At 38.8% G+C, this 17,517-nt stretch overlaps 2 protein-coding genes across 2 annotated transcripts; both read left to right on the top strand.

Annotated features, from left to right (window-relative positions):
- Positions 1–1,026: 1,026 nt before the first annotated feature.
- Positions 1,027–1,968, top strand: LOC129514934 (olfactory receptor 8K3-like). Its single transcript, XM_055333626.1, has one exon. The coding sequence runs from the start codon at positions 1,027–1,029 to the stop codon at positions 1,966–1,968; it is 942 nt and encodes a 313-aa protein (XP_055189601.1).
- Positions 1,969–13,455: 11,487 nt separating this feature from the next.
- Positions 13,456–14,403, top strand: LOC129514936 (olfactory receptor 8J2-like). The gene has a single exon (XM_055333628.1). The coding sequence runs from the start codon at positions 13,456–13,458 to the stop codon at positions 14,401–14,403; it is 948 nt and encodes a 315-aa protein (XP_055189603.1).
- The last annotated feature ends 3,114 nt before the right edge of the window (positions 14,404–17,517 follow it).

Raw genomic sequence — 17,517 nt, 5'->3', positions numbered from 1 at the left:
GACACCAGGAGGAACAAAAACAGTGGTGGTGGCTAGCTATCCAGCCCTGGAGTCAGCTCCCACAGTAACTACTGCAGCTCCCAGTCCATGGGGTCCTGGATGCTCCAGGGGCGGGAGGCACTGACCTGCACAGCTCAGGGCACCCTGCCGCAGGAGTGTCCTTGCTGCCCTGTGTCCTCCTGGCATCTGCCTGTCCTGGGGGAGTGCCGGATCCAGGGCTGTGTTCCCCGGTGCTCTGGGCTCCAGGGTCGCGCAGCCCCCTCCCTGCGGAGCTGCCTCTGAGCTGCCGGGTGTGCTGCAGCCCTTTAGGGAGCTCAGCCGAGGTGTGTGGGACTCTCTCCCCCGGAAGCAGGTCCACTGTTACTGCCCCTAGGAGCCTGAGGGCATCCCCGCCCCTCCTGGGATCCTGCCCGAGGTCCCTGCTAGCGCCTTTCCGTCTGGGAAGATTGGTGAAGCTCCTGTTTCTCCAGGCCTGGGCTTTCCTGTCCCAGGGACACTCGCCGCTCTGCCTTAGCCGGCCCATCACAGGGCCCCTCCCCCTTGGATGCTTTTCTATTTCTTTATTTTTTTGTCCATCTTCCTACCTTGATAGAAGCACAAACTCTCCTCACTGCAGCATTTCAGCTGTTGTCTCTTTAAATCTCAGGCCTAATTCGTAGGTTTTCGGGATGATTTGAAAGTTATCTAGGTAAATTGGTGGGGACAGGTGACTTAGGGACCGTTCTCTTTGCCAACTTGCCTATATCAGTCCACTGAACAACCTTAAAACTAAGCTCCCTCTCCTACTCCTTCTTTAGCAAGCTGAAAGAAGTAATTCTGGGAAATCTTGCAGTCTCCGGGAATCTCCACAGGCACCGCCACTGCCAACACCTCTTATTTTTGGTGCCAGATTCAGTGATGGAGGTGAGTCTTATTTAAATTAACCCATCTAAAAAATTGGACCAATCTGATCCACAGATGTTGTCTCCTGATACCCAGTGACTCTTGTGATGGTTGTTCCCACAGCAATTTCACTTAATGACCTGGATGAACAGACAAAATCTAACAGTGTTAACAGAATTCATCCTAATGGGAATCACCAACCGTCCTGAGCTGCAGGTTCCCTTCTTTGGGCTTTTCCTCATCATCTACACAGTTTCAGTGGTGGGCAACCTGGGCATGATCATCCTCACCAAGGTGGACTCCAGGCTCCAAACACCCATGTACTTCTTCCTCAGACACCTGGCTTTCATTGATCTTGGCTACTCATCAGCTGTGGCACCCAAAATGTTAGTAAATTTTGTAGCTGATCAAAATACGATCCCCTATAACTGGTGTGCTACCCAGCTGGCTTTCTTCATCTTGTTCATCATCAGTGAGCTGTTCATTCTGTCAGCAATGGCCTATGACCGCTATGTGGCCATCTGTAACCCTCTGCTCTACACTGTTGTTATGTCACAAAGGGTGTGCTGGGTGCTAGTAGCAATCCCTTATGTCTACAGTGCCTGTCTCTCTCTGATAATCACCATCAAGATTTTTATGGCATCCTTCTGTGGACATAATGTCATTAGACATTTTTACTGTGACAATCTTCCTTTGTTAACTTTACTGTGTTCAAGCACACGTGACATTGAGTTGATAATACTGATCTTTTCAGCATTTAATTTGATTTCCTCCCTTCTCATAGTGCTTGTGTCCTACATCCTCATCCTTATGGCCATCCTTAGCATGAACTCTGCAGAGGGCAGGCACAAGGCCTTCTCCACCTGTGGATCCCACCTGATGGTGGTTGTTGTATTGTATGTCACTCTCTTCTTCATGTACGTGCAGCCCAAATCCAGTCATTCCTTTGATACTGATAAAATCGCCTCTATATTTTACACTTTGATAATCCCTATGCTGAATCCCATGATCTACAGCCTAAGGAACAAAGAGGTAAAAGGTGCCCTGCATAGAATTTGGAAAAACCTGCATAAACCGCCAATGTAGAGTTCAATATAGGCAGTACCTGTAATAAAATAGGTTACAGACTTCTGTTTAGGACATGTCATTGGCCTTAGAAAGGAGTAATGTGTAGAAGTCGTGGAAAGCTAGAAATGCTTTTCCTGTTTTCAACTCATAGGTATTCCAGTAGTGATCATTCTTCTCATGCCAGCTTTGGTTTAAGTGCTAAGACAAGTCCAGACCACTGTTCCCACATTACCAAGTACTTATTTTGCAACTGAAGGCAAGTTTTGGTTTGCTCTGTTTGTTTTATTTTATTTTATTTTTTTAATAAATTAATTTTTATTGGTGTTCAATTTACCAACATACAGAATAACACCCAGTGCTCATCCCGTCAAGTGTCCCCCTCAGTGCCCGTCACCCATTCCCCCCCACCCCCCGCCCTCCTCCCCCTCCACCACCCCTAGTTCATTTCCCGGAGTTAGAAGTCTTTATGTTCTGTGTCCCTTTCTGATATTTCCCACACATTTCTTCTCCCTTCCCTTATATTCCCTTTCACTATTATTCATATTCCCCAAATGAATGAGAACATACACTGTTTGTCCTTCTCCGATTGACTTACTTCACTCAGCATAATACCCTCCAGTTCCATCCACGTTGAAGCAAATCGTGGGTATTTGTCGTTTCTAATGGCTGAGGAATATTCCATTGTATACATAAACCACATCTTCTTTATCCATTCATCTTTCGATGGGCACCGAGGCTCCTTCCACAGTTTGGCTATTGTGGACATTGCTGCTAGAAACATCGGGGTGCAGGTGTCCCGGCGTTTCATTGCATCTGAATCTTTGGGGTAAATCCCTAACAGTGCAATTGCTGGGTCATAGGGCAGGTCTATTTTTAATTCTTTGAGGAACCTCCACACAGTTTTCCAGAGTGGCTGCTTTTAAATGCATCGCACCGTGATAATCTCTTTTTCATAGTTGTTTTATGTCTTTTATTAAATATGAAATAAATATGCCCACCATACTGGCATATGGCACAGAGAAGATGGAACTTAATGTTCTTTGTGTAAGGAATATGCACATCAATGAATAATCAACAATGTCTGCCTTAAGAACTAACACTTTAACTTTATCCTATTGTGGTGGGTTGCATCTCAGCCTGTTAAGTGTTGATATGTGAGCCTGTGTATGCTTAGGAAAGCAGAAATAAAAATGTAATTATTTTAGGTAGCATAAATGTGTACAGCAACAATTCAAAATTGCTTATTTCTGAAACATTAGAAATAATACCTGAGTTTTGCAAGATTGGTGCATATAAGGTCAGCATTTAAGACATCTGGGGTTTTTATGTTTTTGTTTGTTTTACTACAACTTAGCAAAAAAAAAACCCATAAAAATATAATTTTAAACTAATAATTTAATTGAAATAAAACTGTATAATACCTTAGAAAAATTTTAATGAAGGATTGGCATTATTTTCCTACTGGAAACTACAAAACCTTGAATTATTAAGGAAGACATAATGTTACATATACCATACCATTGTTTGGATGAATAATTGTCTTGTGGTTAGTTTCCCCTAAATTATTCAATGCATTTAATACAGTGACATTCAAGATCCAACAGTATTTTGGATACTCATGTTGATTTTAAGAATCATGTGTAAATGCAAAGGATCTAGACTATCTTAGAAGAAGAAAGAACATAGAGGTATTCCAAAAAAAGTTATGAATGTCTTTTGTAAAACTAGATTAGGTTTTAAAATTATTTTTTGAACTATTTTAATTTTTTAATTCTTCCTTCATTTCTTCATTCCTCTTTGTCTTTTCTTCTTTATTTTAGAATGATGGAGCTGACTCTAAAATTTACTCAGAAAGGCAAAATGCCTAAAATATAAAGATAGTCTAGAAGAAGGAAAATAAAGTGGCAGGAGTTCCACTACCAGATTTCATTACCTATTTCTTTTCTTAAAGATTTTTATTTATTTATTCGTGAGATACACAGAAAGAGAGACAGAGACACAGGCAGAAGGAGAAGCAGGCTCCATGCAGGGAACCCAACATGGGGACTCCATCCAGGGTCTCCAGGATCACGCCCTGGACTGAAGGTGGCGCTAAACTGCTGAGCCACCCCGGCTGCCCTTATTACCTGTATCAAAGGTTTAGTAATTAAGAAAACATTTTCCTAGTTGTCAAAGTCCCTAAGGAGTAATATAGATGTTCCTCTAAAATTTAAAAATAGAAATACCATATGATCGAGTAATTTCACTCTGTGTATTTAGCCAAAGAACATAAAGATGCTAATTCGACTTACTTCACTCAGCATAATACCCTCCAGTTCCATCCACGTTGAAGCAAATGGTGGGTATTTGTCGTTTCTAATGACTGAGTAATATTCCATTGTATACATAAACCACATCTTCTTTATCCATTCATCTTTCGATGGACACCGAGGTAAGTCAATCGGAGAAGGACAAACAGTGTATGTTCTCATTCATTTGGGGAATATGAATAATAGTGAAAGGGAATATAGGGGAAGAGTGAAGAAACGTGTGGGAAATATCAGAAAGGGAGACAGAACATAAAGACTCCTAACTCTGGGAAACGAACTAGGGGTGGTGGAAGGAGAGGAGGAGGGGGGTGGGGGTGAATGGGTGACGGGCACTGAGGGGGACACTTGACGGGATGAGCACTGGGTGTTATTCTGTATGTTGGTAAATTGAACACCAATAAAAATTAATTTATTAAAAAAGATGCTAATTTGAAAGGATATGTGCATGCTTAGGTCCATTGCAATATTATTTACAGTATCCATGATACAGAAGGAACCCAAATAGCCTTTGATAGATGATTGGGTAAATAAGATGTGGAGGGCAACCCGGGTAGCTCAGTGGTTTAGCGCCGCCTTCAGCCCACGGTGTGATCCTGGAGACCCAGGATGGAGTCCCACCTCAGGTTTCCGGCATGGAGCCTGCTTCTCCCTCTGCCTGTGTCTCTGACTCTCTCTCTCTCTCTCCTCTCTGTGTTTCTTATGAATAAATAAATAAATAAATAAAATCTTTTAAAAAAGAAGATATGGAATATGTATAGAATGGGATACTATTCGGTCGTATAAAAGGAAGAGATCTAGTGACTGAGTAATATTCTATTATATATATTCTACTCTATCTATCTATCTATCATCTATCTATCATCTATCTACACATCTTCTTTATCCATTCATCTTTCAATGGACACTGAGGCTACTTCCACAGTTTCGCTATTGTGGACATTGCTGCTATAAATATTGGGGTGCAGGTGTCTCGGTCTTTCACTGCATCTGTATCTTTGGGGTAAATCCCCAGCAGTGCAATTGCTGGGTCATAAGGCAGGTCTATTTTTAACTCTTTGAGGAACCTTCACACAGTTTTCCAGAGTGGCGGTACCAGTTCACATTCCCACCAACAGTGCAAGGGGGTTCCCCTGTCTCCACATCCTCTCCAACATTTGTTGTTTCCTGTTTTGTTAACTTTCATCATTCTCACTGGTGTGAGGTGGTATCTCATTGTGGCTTTGATTTGTATTTCTCTGATGGCTCGTGATGCGGAGCATTTTCTCATGGGCTTCTTGGCCATGTGTAGGTTTTCTTTGGTGAAATTTCTGTTCATGTCTTTTGCCCATTGCAGGATTGGATTGTTTGTTTCTTTGCTGTTGAGTTTAATAAGTTCTTTATAGATCTTGGATACTAGCCCTTTATCTGATAGGTCATTTGCAAATACCTTCTCCCATTCTGTAGGTAGTCTTTTAGTTTTGTTGACTGTTTCTTTTGCTGTGCAGAAACTTTTTATCTTGATGAAGTCCCTATAATTCATTTTTGCTTTTGTTTCCCTTGCCTTCATAGATGTATCTTGCAAGAAGTTGCTGTGGCCAAGTTCATAAAGGGTGTTGCCTTGCTCTCCTCCAGGATTTTGATGGAATCTTGTCTCACATTTGATCTTTCATCCATTTTGAGTTTATCTTTGTATATAGTGCAAGAGAATGGTCTAGTTTCATTTTTCTGCATGTGGCTGTCCACATGGCAGATTTATTGAAGAGACTTTTTCCAGTGGATAGTCTTTCCTGCTTTGTGGAATATTAGTTGACCATAGAGTTGAGGGCACATTTCTGGATTCTTTATTCTGTTCCATTGATCTATGTGTCTGTTTTTGTGCCAGTACCACATTGTCTTGATGATCAGAGCTTTGTAGTACAACTTGAAATCTGGCATTGTGATGCCCTCATCTATGGTTTTCTTTTTTAATATTCCCCTGGCTATTCAGGGTCTTTTCTGACTCCACACAAATCTTAAGATGATTTGTTCCAACTCTCTGAAGAAAGTCCATGGTATTTTGATAGGGATTGCATTAAACGTGTGAATTGCCCTGGGTAACATTGACATTTTCACAATATTAATTCTGCCAATCCATGAGCATGGAATATTTTTCCATCTCTTTGTGTCTTCCTCAATTCTTTTCATAAGTGTTCTGTAGTGTTTAGGGGATAGATCCTTTATCTCTTTGGTTAGGTTTATTCATATGTATCTTATGCTTTTGTGTTTAACTCATACAGGGAATATAAAAAATAGTGAGCAACATTAAAAAATCAGCAGAAAGGACTGAAATTGAGTGGGAAAAATCAGAGAGGGTGGCAAAACATGAGACAGTCCTAATTCTGGGAAATGAACAAAGGATAGTGAAAGGGGAGTTGAACACGGGGCTGGGGTGACTGGGTGACAAGCACTAAGGGGGGCACTTGATGGGATAAGCACTGGGTGTTATACTATATGTTGGCAAATCGAACTCCAATAAAAGAATATACAAATTCTTTTAAAAAAGAAAGGATAAGATCTTGCCATTTGTGATGACACAGATGGACATAGAGGGTATTATACTAAGAGAAACAAATCAGACAAATAGAAATACATTTTGAATTCACTTAAAGAATCTAAAAACAAAACAAATAAACCAACAAAAAGCAGAAACAGACCCATAAATACCAACAACAAACTGATACTTGCCAGAGGGCAGGGATAAATGGGTACGAGATAAATGGGAAGGGAAGACACAGACTTCCAGTTATGGAATGAGTAAGTTATGGGGCATAAGGTACAGCATAGGAAATACAGTCAATAGTATTGTAATAGCACAGCATGGTGACAGGTGGTAGCTACTTGCAGTGAGTACAACAGAATGTATAAACATGTTCATTAACTGTGTTGGATTTCTGAAAAGAATGTGACATTGTGTGTCAACTATACTTCAATAAAAGAAAGAAAGAAAATCTTTTCCAAAATCAGACTAATTGATTAATAGAATACAAGAGTGATGTTAGAAACAGATCCACACATAGATTGTGACCTAACTTATGATAGATTCATCCCTGTTTTCTAAATGAGAAAGAATGATCTTTTCAATAGATGCTATTAAGTAATTTGTATATTTATTGGGGGGGGGAGAGAAAAAGAATCTGGACTTGTAGCCAGACCCTATGGAGACTCACTTCCACTTGGATTAAAGATCTAATTGTGAAATGCAAACAGCGTTTAAAAGGAAACATAGTGGGACATATTTGTGATATTAAATATGTACATCATTTTAAACAGAACACAAAAACCAATAGCTATCTAAGATTTTAAATGATCAATTGAACTATCTTAAGAAATTCTGTTGGCTAAAATTAATAATGTGAAGGGTACCTGGGTGGCTCAGTGGTTGAAAATCTCCCTTTGGCTCAGCTTGTGATCCTGGGGCCCTGGGATCGAGTCCCACATCGGGCTCCCACTTGGAACCTGCTTCTCCTTCTGCCTATGCCTCAGCCTCTCTCTCTGTCTCTCATGAATAAATAAATAAAATCTTAAAAAATTAATTATGATAAAAAATAAACTCTCATAGTGGAAGAGGATACTTTTATCATACCTACAGAATCAGACAAAGAGCTGAGAAGGGATTCATATTCCAAACATAAATGTACCTCTTACAAATCCATAAAGAATTTATATGAAATACAATACAAAGGTGACAAATGATATTATTAACAATCATATTTCAAAGAAAATATCTAAATTGCCATTAAAGAAATATAAGGCTTTCAATTGCATTCCGCATTAGAATAATACAAACTAAAACCACAATGATGCCATGCACATTTTCACAGGCAAAAAAGAAAATGATGGAAAATACTGAATGTAGACAAGGATAGTAAACAACCCTAAGTATTTGCACTGCTAATAGGAATGCACATCAATATAAAAACTGCAAACTCATCAGGTAGTATTTATTAATGATGATATGTATATCTTACTACTCAAAAATTTCAGTATGAAGGATATACCCAAATAGAAATACATCCAAGATTAAACTGATCTCGATTAAATAGTAGTGTGGATATGAAGGCTGTGGGAGTAGCTGTTTTTAACTACCATTTTCAGGAAATATGTCTGTGTATCAGGGCAATATTTTTTATAATGTGTAAATAATTCTCTTTCATGAATACATTACAAAAATCCAAATTTCATTTTTTATAACCCAACGATGTGAAAAAGTAAGTTTCATGCTCACCAAAATCAGATGAAATGGAATATTTATATCCCTAGTCATTAAACAACAAATTGAGACAAATTCTAACATTTTATCAGAGCACAATGAATAACTAATTTGTGATGTATTCATAAAATGGATCTGTCCACAGACATGAGAATGAGCAATCTAGAACTACCTATAACAGCACATCACCTGACAGAAGGCAGACAAAAAAATACATATGCTTCTGTGGCCACAATATCATCAGTCATTTATACTATGACAGTCTCCCCTTGTTATCTTTGCTCTGCTCAAATAAGCATAAAATTGAATTGATGATTTTTTTTTATTTTCTCAGTTTTTAATTGGATTTTTTTTTTCCTTCTCATAGTTCTGTGTCTTACCTAATGATCCTGCTAGCCATCATAGGTTGAACTCACCAGAGGGTAGACACAAGGCTCTTCCCACCTATGGGTCTCACCTGATACTGGCCACAGTGTCCTATGGGACTTTGATATTTATGTATGTGCAACCCGAGTCCAGTCATTCCTTTGATATTGAAAGTGGTGTCCCTATTTTGACCCTTCTAATACCCACATTGAATCCCTTGACCCATAGCTTGAAGAACAAAATGTCAAATATTGAGGACAAAGAATGTGGGAAAAATTATGCAATATCTTCTCTTAATTGATCATACCATGTGGTTCCTATCAGCATTAAACTTTGCTATGTATTCCTTCAAAGGAAAAGCAAAACTAGATGAATTCAGTAAATATTTAGAAATTGACTTCTACATCTGTCCTACTTCTTTTTTTTAAGATTTTATTTATTTATTCATGACAGACACAGAGAGAGGCAGAGACATAGGCAGAGGGAGAAGCTGGTAGGGAGCTGTAGGGAGCCCAATGTGGAACTGGATGTCAGGACCCTGGGACCATGCGCTGAGCCAAAAGCAGATGCTCAACCGCTGAGCCTCCCAGGCATCCGTACCTGTCCAATTTCTAAGTCAACTTGCAGAAAGAGACATTTGGCATATAATATACATTAATTTAAATACCTGCAAAATTATGTCATTTTGTTCAGGTAAATTCATAAATAGTTAACCAGCAAAAACCTGCATATGAATGACACACTGGAGATAAGATTTAAATGTGCCAAAACAGATGATGAGATGGGATCAGACCAGGATTAATAGAAGGATGAAAGGGTAAAAAGGAGATTCAATTTTACAAGAAAAAGGCATTCTATGGTGAAAGTCAATCAAATGGCTAATGTGGCTAATGTGGGACTGTGGGACACCTGGATAGCTTAGTGTTTGAGCTCAGTGTTTGAGCTCAGGTTGTGATCCTGGGGTCCTGGGATTGAGTCCTGCTTTGTGCTCGTTGCAGGATCCTGCTTCTCCCTCTGCCTATGTTGCCTCTCTCTGTGTCTCTCAAGAGTAAATAAATAAATAATCTGGGGGGAAAATAAATATTTCTTTTCATCTTTCTCTTACCCTTCTTTCTAAAAAAACAAAACAAAACAAAAACTGGCTAATGTGTCCATTAAAGTCAATTGTATTCAATTGATAGGAAGCTTCACTTCTGCAAGATGATTGAGTTGTAGAGATTTGTTATAAAATATTGTGCTTTAATCATAATTACTGTATTATATACTTAAATATTGGTCAAGGGTATTGATCTCATGATATGTTTCTTATCACAATAAAAATCAATAAATAGATTTGGAAAAACCAAAATGGTCATATATAACTATTAACTACATGAGGTAGAGGGAATGGGGAAAATCGATTAATGCATATTCAGCTTATATGTAAGTAATTAACAAATTTAAAATGATGAATTATGTAAGAGAGAACTATTCTTTCAGGTAGAGCATGGAAATATTACAGTGTCTGTAATATCATTTCCTGCACATATATTGTGTGTGTATGTATATGGAGGTGACGTGTGTGTTTCTTACAAATACTTTGAAAAGTGTAGTTTTGTCATCTGGGATGGTACTGTAGTGTCTTAGAATTTATATGCTTAATCAAGGTAAGTTTATTTTGTGTCATACTCACAACCTCAGAAATGGACAATACGTCCTGTGCAATAAACAATAAGCTTTAAATGTGAGATCAAACTCTTATATAAAGCATCAATAAGAATGGAAACTGTAAAAGTAATACTTTTATTTTTTTAATTTTATATTGTTGGAATGCTAAATAGATGGGGAAGTTAGCAGAGCTCATTAGGGAATAAAGTCCTATTGATTGAACAGGGTACAGGTGAACTTTAGCCACATACAGACAATCTACTAATGATATTACAGAGGAAGCAACAATACAAACTTCCTGTGGAATCCTGGAATCTCGAAAGGACCTCAAGGATTTCAATTCATTTTCACGGGTAACATAAGGTGTATAAAAATCTTAGTATTTCCTCTTTATGACCCACACTTTGTTACTTCAAAACATAAAAAGCCCAGAATGTGCCACACCCTAGTTTGATATTAGGAACACCAAGATGAAGAAGGAACAGTGTGTCCTGCTCTAAAGTAGTGAATATTCTAGAGAATAAGTGGTCAATACTTCTTTATCAAACTTAAAACCATAGTAAAGATAAATGATAGAGCTGAAGACTAAACTCATATTTTATTTCAAAATGTAAAGATAGATATTATACTCACTTGTTCTTAACTCCATCATTCATTCCTACAGTAAGTCAGCAAATATTTTTTTTCAGCAAATATTTTTGAACCCCTACTCTTTCCTGGGTATTTCAGAAGTTATTACTAAAGGAAAACTATTTAGATATATCCTTTACTCTTATAAAGTTTACAGACTAGAAAATACCACACAGGAAGTAAAATAAAATTGTAATCAATATTTAATTACAAGATTTATACATGCATGAGGAAAGATCACAAGATTATATGAAAAATATATTCTCTCTTTTTTTAATTTATTTATGATAGTCAGAGAGAGAGAGAGAGAGAGAGAGAGGGAGGCAGAGACACAGGCAGAGGGAGAAGCAGGCTCCATGCACCGGGAGGCCGACGTGGGATTCGATCCCGGGTCTCCAGGATCGCGCCCTGGGCCAAAGGTAGGCGCCAAACCACTGCGCCACTCAGGGATCCCAAAAAATATATTCTCAATCACACAATCTTAATTAAAAAACAGCAATAGGATCAGGCATATGATGGGTGCCTTCTAAAAGGCTCTAAAATAACTGACTTTTAGTTTTCTTAAAACCATGAACATTTTGAATTTATGGTGTATGTCATCTGTATTTCATGACAGGTACACCAGGGCTTGTTTTTGACATGAGAATGGAAGCTTTGCTTTCAGTTCTATTCCCAGTATTCATATTAAAATGGAATATTAGGGCCAGAATCGTGTGCTTTCTAAGTGTTGGATTTTCTCCACTCCAGGGCCAGCAGCCACACCTCTCAATCATTATAGGAGGACAATTCAAAAGAAACAAACACACAGAGGTTGTAATCATTGCACATGATTGATACTCAGTAGAATCATCTAAGCACATCCCTAGGCTCTCTTGACATTTTCACTCTGTGAGTGTAATTGTGTGGAGACTTCAATAGTTGGCTTCTTTCCCCGGGGAATCAGAAATTTTCTCTGGGAATTCCTGTTTTCCTGTGTAGGGACTTAACCCATAAAGAAGCTTATTTCAGCGTGTGGGCCTTCAGGGACATCAGACACTTGTAAACCTCTTCAGCGTGCCTCCTGCAGAACCTTTGCAGTGAGTCTCAACAGATCTCTGGGACAGGTAGGTAAACCCGATAATTTCACTTAGTACTCATCCTGGCTATGAACTCCATGTAGAAGGAGATTTATGGATTCAAATCAGACAAGCAAACAAAACATATTAAGCAAAACCATAAAATCATAGCATTAAACAATGTTGCACACAGATTGTTTCCATGATTTAATCTCATTGAGCCTCAACTATCCTATCAGACATAGAAATAATTCCATATGTCTTCTAGGACACTCTGGAAAATAACGACATTATTATTTTGAAATAACCTGCATTATTCTGGGCATAGAGTACAGCACATAATGGATAATGTTAGCACTTTTCTATATTCATTTCTCTGTACAAGGAAAACAAAGTAATCACACTTGAGCAAATCAAACTTTATTACTTTAAAAAGTAATACTTTTTAAAACTTCAAAACAGGTTTTAAAGAATTTAAAGGAAAGGGCTATGGGAAGATGGAAAAAAAGAGAGGGCTGCCGGACCATGATAATAGAAAAGCATCTGATCAGATAGAGAGCAGAGTGACAGAGAGGAGTAGTGTATTTGGCTAAAGAATTGTGTTCCTTTAAATAAATCCATTTCTGAATAACACTAAGAAGGAAGATTACTGAGGTGTGGTCTGGTGGTGGGCAGCTGAATCAGAAGGTTATTGAGGTGTGGCAAAACTGACAAGGAAAAATCCAGCATACTCAAAGTATTTTTCCCACAGAAATACAAAATTCCCCAGGAAGATGACAAGGTATGGGCTAAAGGAAAAGCCAGAGGCAGTCAAGGAAAAGGCAAAGTTACTGGAAGTCCCTCTGGCTCATCAACTTCTGTTACACAGCTATCTTATCACTGGAAGCAGACACAGAGAAGGGTACATATGTAAATACGTATTCATGTATAGTATAATTAGCATGCTAATATATGTAAATAAACACCACTACATGTAATATAATAGATTAATAGATACTCAAGTTATATAGATTATATCTAAAACAGTTGAAAAATGAAGAGTTTGGCACAACAGTTCTAACAACCTAAAATTGGTCTCTAGAAAGTTTCTATTTCTGAATTTTGCAAAAGATTATGAGAAACACAATTAAATTCTGACACTTCCACATGTGGACAAAGTGTCCCATTTAAAAGAAACAGTCTACTGTCCAGCATGAACCAGAAAAATCAACTTGACCATCTCTTAACCTCCTTCCATTTTCTCCATTAAAAGATGAGAAGAACAAATTAAATGGCCTCAGGGAACCTGACCCACCTGACTGAGTTCATTCTCAGGGGAGTCTCAGACCGCCCAGACCTCCAGATGCCACTCTTCTTTGTTTTCCTGGCGATCTATGGGCTCACCGTGGCAGGGAACCTGGGCATCATCACCCTCACCAGTGTTGACTCGCAGCTTCAAACGCCCATGTACTTCTTCCTCAGGCACTTGGCTGTCATCAATCTTGGCGATTCTACTGTCATTGCCCCTAAGATGCTGGTCAACTTCTTGGTTTCAAAGAAAACCATATCCTACTATGGATGTGCAGCCCAGCTGGGTGGCTTCTTAGTTTTTATCGTGGGGGAGATTTTCATGCTGGCTGCAATGGCCTACGACCGCTACGTGGCTATTTGCAACCCCCTGCTCTACATGGTGGTGGTATCTCCGCAGATCTGCCTTCTGCTGGTGTCCCTCACATACCTCTACAGTCTGACCACAGCACTGACCGTCTCCTGCTGTGTGTTCTCTGTGTCATACTGCTCTTCCAATGTCATCAACCATTTTTACTGTGATACTGTCCCTTTGTTGGCATTGTCCTGTTCTGATACCTACATTCCAGAAACAGCGGTGTTTACCTCTGCCGGGACCAACTTGTTTTTCTCCATGATTATTGTTCTAACCTCCTACTTCCACATTGTCCTTGCCATTTTGAGGATACGTTCCTCAGAGGGACGACGAAAAGCCTTTTCCACCTGTGCCTCCCACATGATGGCTGTCACTGTGTTCTATGGGACCATTCTCTTTATGTATTTGCAACCAAGGACCAACCACTCATTAGATACTGATAAAATGGCCTCTGTCTTCTACACCCTGGTGATACCAATGCTGAATCCCCTCATTTACAGCCTAAGGAACAAGGATGTGAAGGATGCATTCAAGAGATTCCTAAAGAGCCCTTGCCAGGCTTTCAAATTAATGTAAATTTAAAAATTACAATTGTCTTCATTTAAGAGTTTTATTTGCTCCTGAAAAACTAATCTCTGTTAAATGCAGAGGTATAAATATTTAAGTATGCAATGGATTTCAATGAGAAAATCTTAACGCTTGCTATTGTAACCTGGTCATTCTGTGCATGCAAAATACTACTAAATACAATATCTACTAAATGGTATGGGGCATGACATTCGAGGTAAGGCAATGCCTGGAAATAAATTAGATTTATGATCTTTTCAGGTAAGTCAGAATAATGTAAATACAGGAACTGTGGCTCTCAGTTTCATTAGCTAATTCCAATATTAGTTGTAAATAAGCAAAATAGCTAGTTGAAAACAGAAGAGTCACACTGTATGGTGGAGATTCTTGGTCTCCACAGATAAATCTGACAATATCTTGGTAGCATTAGCCTTTAAGATGTTTAAGTTTTATTCTTTATAAATATAAAAGGGTATAATATAGATCATTTATTTTGTTTTCCTGTCTGATTTTCCTTATGGGCTGTATTTGTCTACACCAGCCTACATATGTACAATTGGGAAAACATATTTCTTAGCACAAATCCATTTTTTTAAGTATAGTTCGGTGAACAGAATTGGAGCAACAAGGTTAAACTCACACTTGTACTTCTACCAATCCTATGTATTTTATTAAATGGATTAAAGTCAAGAATAAAGGGATCCCTGGGTGGCGCAGCGGTTTGGCGCCTGCCTTTGGCCCAGGGCGCGATCCTGGAGACCAGGGATCGAATCGCATATTGGGCTCCGAGTGCATGGAGCCTGCTTCTCCATCTGCCTATGTCTCTGCCTCTCTCTCTTTCTCTCTCTGTGACTATCATAAATAAATAAAAAAATTAAAAAAAATAAAAAAATAAAGTCAAGAATAAAAATGCTAGTGTTTTCCACCTTTTAACTTGGTTTAAATATATGTTTTGTGAAAATAATTATATTTTCACCTGCATTAGTTTCCCAGTGCTATGATAACAAATTGCCACTGACTCAGTAACTTGAAACACAGAAACTTATCATTCACAGTTCTGGAGGTCAGAAGTTCAAAATAAGTCTCATTAGGCTAAAATCAAGATGTCAGCAGGCTGTGTTCCTTCTTGGACTGCCACAGAAGAATCTGTTTCTTTTCCTCTTCCAGTTTGTAGAGGCAGCCCTCATCCCTTACTTGGCATCCTCTTCCAAACAGTGATCCCATAACTCTGACTTCTACTTGCACTGCCACATTTCCTCTGACTCTTACTTTCTCACCTCCCTTTCCTTCTTGGGATTACATTGGTCTTGCCTATATAATCCAGGAGACTCTCCCCATCTGGAGTTCCTTACCTTAATCCCATCTGAAAATCTTTTTCCATGAAAGGCACCATATTCTCGGTTCTGGGCATCTTTGGTAGGATAAGGGACCCATTTTCTGATTCAAATATCTATATGTATATATTTTATGAAACTGGGCAATCTAAAATCTTGCATGCCTCATTCACTAGTACTCAATGGGATAGTCTCTCAAGAGCTTACACTTTTTACCCTTTTAATAATAATTAGCTACTAAACAAACTATACACAAAGTTCTCTTTGAATGATTAGCCAAAAGCATTCAGTTCAAAGGTTCCAAAATATAAGCACACATGCGCACACACGCACTCACATATCACATGTACACATTTATCAGAAATGACGAATCCACACATTCAACCAACCAGGCAGGCACATCAGCCCAGTACCACTTTTCCTTAAAGTAAGGTAGGGAAAATAATTTATGTGGCAACATTGATCTCCAATTGGTCAAAGCTCACATCCTGTGAGATGCTAAGTCACCTGTATTTCCAGCTTACCCCTACCTAATTGCTCTGCAGGTTCCATGGCATTTGTGTCCAGACAGTGACAACAAAATCCCCCTAGTGGTGAGGGGAGAGGGAAGATCCAAGACATAGTCCCAAAACAAGGTCTGACAGCACCTGTGAGAGTTAGGACACCCTTCAAACAGCATCACAGAGCCCTTCCTGCAGCTGCAAAGAAATGGTAGTTTTGACCTTACTCCGTATATAGGGATGTTCTATGCAGAAAGCATTCCAAGCCTGTAGACCTTGGGTGGCACTCACTGAATTCTTTCAAGACCACAAAAATAAGAAAAACCATCCAAGTTTCTCAAATTCAGCATAGTAAATCCATCTCATAAATTTTGACCCAAAAACTTACTGAAGGACTATTTTCACAGCAGCTCATTTTGTTTCGAAGGACCATGATCATAAGTCCCAAGAAATATGTCTAGTATTAAATGTTTTCCACTATATCAATAATCTAAAAGATAACAGAAATTCACAAAATCCTGATTTTGTTTTAATTCAAAATTTAAATTAAGGGGGGGCATCTGGGTGACTCAATCGGTTATACTTCGGACTCTTGATTTCAGTCCAGGGTCCTGTGATGGGGTCCTGCTGATGCAGACTCAGTGCTCAGCATGAAGTCAGCTTGAGAGTCTCTCCCTCTCTGTCTGTCCCTCCCCTGGTTCATGTATGCAATCTCTCTCTCTCTCTCTCTCTCTCTTTCTCAAATAAATAAGTAAATAAATACATTCTTTTAAAAAAGTTAAACAGAGGAATTATAAGGCTTCCAACGGAGATTTTCTTGTCCCTTAAGGTCTAGATAAGTTTGGTTTGAGCTGCTAATGCCATCTCCCTGCAATTTCATAAGGCTTCACCAGATATCTCCATGTCATGAGTCACATCTATCATCTCTGTTTTCCAAATGGCTATTTCCACAAGCCATCTCCATGGAAAGAAAAAATTCCTTTCAGGGAAATAATTCAAAAACGAAGTAGAAATTACTGCAGATATGGGTGACAGGAGACAATATAGAGATTTCTGTGATAGGTCATGTCTCCTCATACTTAGAGAAACTTAACTACTATACCACAGAATAACTCTCCATTGTCCTTCTTATATCCCTCATATATATTGGTTCTTAACCTAATACTGATTCCTTCTCCTACTCATTCTCTCTCTCCCTCCTTTTCTATCTGTGTCTCATTTAAAGTCTGTAGTATATTTTTCCTTGTATTAAACAGAACTATTACTTGTAAAGCTTAAGACCTTTCCAT

The sequence above is a fragment of the Nyctereutes procyonoides genome, unplaced genomic scaffold, assembly GCF_905146905.1.
Source record: "Nyctereutes procyonoides isolate TBG_1078 unplaced genomic scaffold, NYPRO_anot_genome, whole genome shotgun sequence".
NCBI lineage: Eukaryota > Metazoa > Chordata > Mammalia > Carnivora > Canidae > Nyctereutes > Nyctereutes procyonoides.
This window is presented reverse-complemented; position numbering and strand designations above follow the sequence as displayed.

Excerpts from the sequence above, each read along its gene's own strand:
- LOC129514934 (XM_055333626.1), top strand. The coding sequence starts at position 1,027 with ATGAACAGACAAAATCTAACAGTGTTAACAGAATTCATCCTAATGGGA.
- LOC129514936 (XM_055333628.1), top strand. The coding sequence starts at position 13,456 with ATGGCCTCAGGGAACCTGACCCACCTGACTGAGTTCATTCTCAGGGGA.